General features: G+C 34.1%; 1 protein-coding gene across 1 annotated transcript; it reads right to left on the reverse strand.

Moving 5' to 3' along the window:
• Positions 1-940: 940 nt before the first annotated feature.
• On the reverse strand, positions 941-2555 carry LOC131622370 (uncharacterized). The gene is made up of 4 exons (XM_058893398.1): positions 2017-2555; positions 1662-1743; positions 1294-1508; positions 941-1154 (listed from the first exon to the last, which is right to left on the reverse strand). Exons 1-4 carry the CDS (start codon positions 2493-2495, stop codon positions 1034-1036), a joined length of 897 nt encoding a protein of 298 aa, XP_058749381.1. The 5' UTR covers positions 2496-2555; the 3' UTR covers positions 941-1033.
• Between the last annotated feature and the right edge of the window lie 1008 nt (positions 2556-3563).

The raw sequence follows: 3563 nt of genomic DNA on the forward strand, positions 1-3563 counted from the left end.
CAGGAAAAGGGTATTTAATGTGTATGTTCCCAATGTTATTAATGTCTCAACGAAGCTTTTCCACTATCGTCTGTCTAAACCCAGACTATAGACATGCATGGCAAACCCTCATTCTACAAGTATGAACAAAGACTTAGGGGCAACCGTATTCGACCGTCTGCAAAGTCCACGACAAAAGACCCAATAGCAAGCATCGCACAAAACAAAACAGGTGAGATTTCGCCCTTGTTAAGGACTCATGATTCCGGTCTCCAGCACACTCCCCACAAATTAAATTTGATTGAACGGTTACCCACACACAAGGCATTGGGTCTCAAAGACTCTTATATAAAACAGTTAAACTTGTTTATCCTATATAAACAAAATGAATCTCATATTCCTGGTTCCACCATAGAGTGACAATGAATCTCAAAATCATCACTCTTTATGCAATGTCAAGAAGCCTAGAGATTTTGGCTTATCTCACCCCTTGGAATACATGTCCCAATGAAATTGAATCTCTCACCCCTTAGAATACAGGACCCAATCGAATTAAATCTCTCGCAATTGCTTTCTAATCCCAACCAACATGATACTCAATTTTCAGTCTCACATTATAGACTTGGAAGATGAGAAACCATATAGTATTGTTGTTGTTCAACAAAAGGCCTTTTAATGCTCTGGTTTATGCACATGGCATTTCAATTTTGGATGATAAATATAATGCAGCCCATTTTGATTGTCGAATATGCACATGAGTTTGTAGCCGGTCCCGTTGTGAATGTTAGTATTGTTGTTGTCAAATGATGTAAGAACAAAACTACCCATGGCCTAGCAGGAGTAGCTAGAAATGTGGGGTCTGTGTCTTTCTTTGGAAATGTCCTGGAACCTGACTAATCTATTGTATTCTCTAAACTTCTTACTTGCAATGAATGAGATGATTTCCAGTCAAACACATATGTAGACAACTTTAGCTATATATTCATCAATAACTTTAGCTATATATTCATCAATATATATCCATTTTCTAACTGCTATATAAGAAGTTAAAGAGCTAATTACAATTTGGTAGTTTGGAACATTTATATACAGCAGATGGAGGAATCTTGTAAGTAGGAATGTCATTGGTATCAACATAGCGAACTTCACCAGGTGCGAAAGACAGATCTCTGTGCCTGAAATTGAAGAAACATGACTAAAGAGAAACAAAAATGTGACACATAAAATCAAAAAACATAACTGAAATTCTATACATAAGTAATTGCAGGAGACTTGGTCGGTTGAGGTTGGAGTATCCATTAGATAGTTAGTTACCTTCTCAAGTCTAGTCCTACCAAACCAGCATGAAGGACTGATAAGTTATCTGAATCCGGGGAGACTATAACAACTGTGTCCCCGGCATATTGAGTTTCAAGGATTGACATGAGTTGGGTCACACGAACAAAAACATCTGCAACACTCTCATTTGGAGTTCCGTCGTCAATTGGAGGAGGTTTGATTTTTGTAGATACACTGTCTGATGCATATATCTACACCACCATTACACACAATTTCAACCTCATTGCACAAATTATAATAGTACTTAACTAAACAATAATAAGCGAAATTACAAATTTACAATTCAAATGAAATCAATATATCTATATGCTTAACAAAAACAAAGTTGAAGTAAAGAAAAGTACTTCTGAAACAGATTCTAATGTTTTTCCTTCATAAGCACCTAATCCCCTTGCATCAAGAAAGCTGTATTCTGGAACTATATAACTGAAATCAAAGAAATTTACAAACCCAAAATTAAAAGAAAAAAAGAAAAACATCATTAATATTAACCTATGTAACACCGAAAACTCTTAAAAAAGTGTATGTGTATCTGTGTGAGTCAGTGTCAGAAACTCATACCAACATTTATGATTACATTATTATTTTTTTCAAATTATTATCAGTATCGACGTATGAGTGTCATTTTCTGTTCAGATGTTCATGATTAGTAGATATTAGCAAATAAGTTACTAATAAGCAAAAAAGTGAGATAACAACCTTCTAGTAATTGAATTAACAGAAGCAATAATCTCAGCAGTTTGATAAGCTCTTTGAGTAATAGCAGGCCAAATCCAACAGTTATTATCACAAGCACCCATTTCTTTCAAATCAAAAGCTGCTCTAATAGACTGTTTCTTCCCTCTATCGGATAAACCGTTATCCACGGAGGTTTTCGCCACAGGATTCGTGTTAATCACTCCCTTGCTCTCGAACTCTGACTCCCCGGACCTCACTAGATAATACCGGTTGATGAGGCGTGGTGGCGGCATGAGGAAGAGGCCACTGGCACCGGCTACCGGTTCTGAAACGGGCATTGGGGTTTTTAGAGAGAAGTTGAAATTGAAGGAGATGGTGAATGCGGTTGCGGTGAGAAGGTGGCGGCGGTGGAGGAGGTTGTTGGTTTGTTTGGGAGGAAGATACGGTGGTTCTGGTTGAGAACGAGGAAGGGTTTGACACGTGTAATTTGGCGCTAACATTTTTTTTCTATCATTGGATTTTAACGGCGGGGAGGTTTATTGCCTTATCAAAAGTCGCACCCGCTAAACGACGACGTAGGAAGCATAGTAACAATGCAAATTTGTGTTTTTAGGATATAAATTAGTATCTTACCCGTGCGTTCGCACGGGTACCGTCGTTTTCGCGTATTGTGATTGAGGGAAATAAAAGATGATAGGAAAAATGTTATTTTGTTCAATATAATTATTGTAGAAGTAAATGTCCTAAAAACAAATGTGTAAAATATAGAAATTTCTTTTCAATAGGTTGGATTAAAGTTTGTGATATATTGATTAATAAATATTATTTTACCCTTAATATTCAATATTTCGATCAGTAACTTTATGTTTCCGTTAATATTCAATATTTTGATTAGTAACTCATGTTCTCGTTAATATTGAATGTAACTTCATGTTACCGTTTAATAGTCAATATTTTGATCAGTAACTTCATGTTCCCGCTAATCCTCATTATTTTGATCAGTAGCTTCGTATTCCCGTTAATATTCCAAATTTGTTCCCGTTAATATTTAATATTTTGATCATTAACTTCATGTTCCCGTTAATATTCATTATTTAATCAGTAAGTCCATGTTACCATTAATATTAATTATTTTGATCAATAACTTCGTGTTCCCATTAATATTTCAAATTTGTTCCTGTTAATATTCAAAAAAATTATAAGGAAAAGGTATTAGTAAAAGATTAAATCTAGGTTAAAATTGAAAAAGTTATAAAAATACTAATATTAAAAAAATTGAATATTGAAAATAAAAAATAATAAAGAAAATAAAGTTTATATGTTATTTTATTAATATGCAATAACAATTGGAAAGATCTATTATATGACTTAAATTATTAATGTTGTATCGGTAGTAGAATAAAATGTGACCTGCATAAAGAACAAACAACACAATGTCGATTGTCCAATGCAATAAACTTATTCACATTTACTTTCAACTTACTAACATTGGTTCTCGCTAATATTGAATATTTTAATTAATAACTCCATGTTCCCGTTAATATTCAATAGTTTGATCAATAACTTCT

Source organism: Vicia villosa, unplaced genomic scaffold (genome assembly GCF_029867415.1).
Source record: "Vicia villosa cultivar HV-30 ecotype Madison, WI unplaced genomic scaffold, Vvil1.0 ctg.000029F_1_1_3, whole genome shotgun sequence".
Taxonomy (NCBI): domain Eukaryota; kingdom Viridiplantae; phylum Streptophyta; class Magnoliopsida; order Fabales; family Fabaceae; genus Vicia; species Vicia villosa.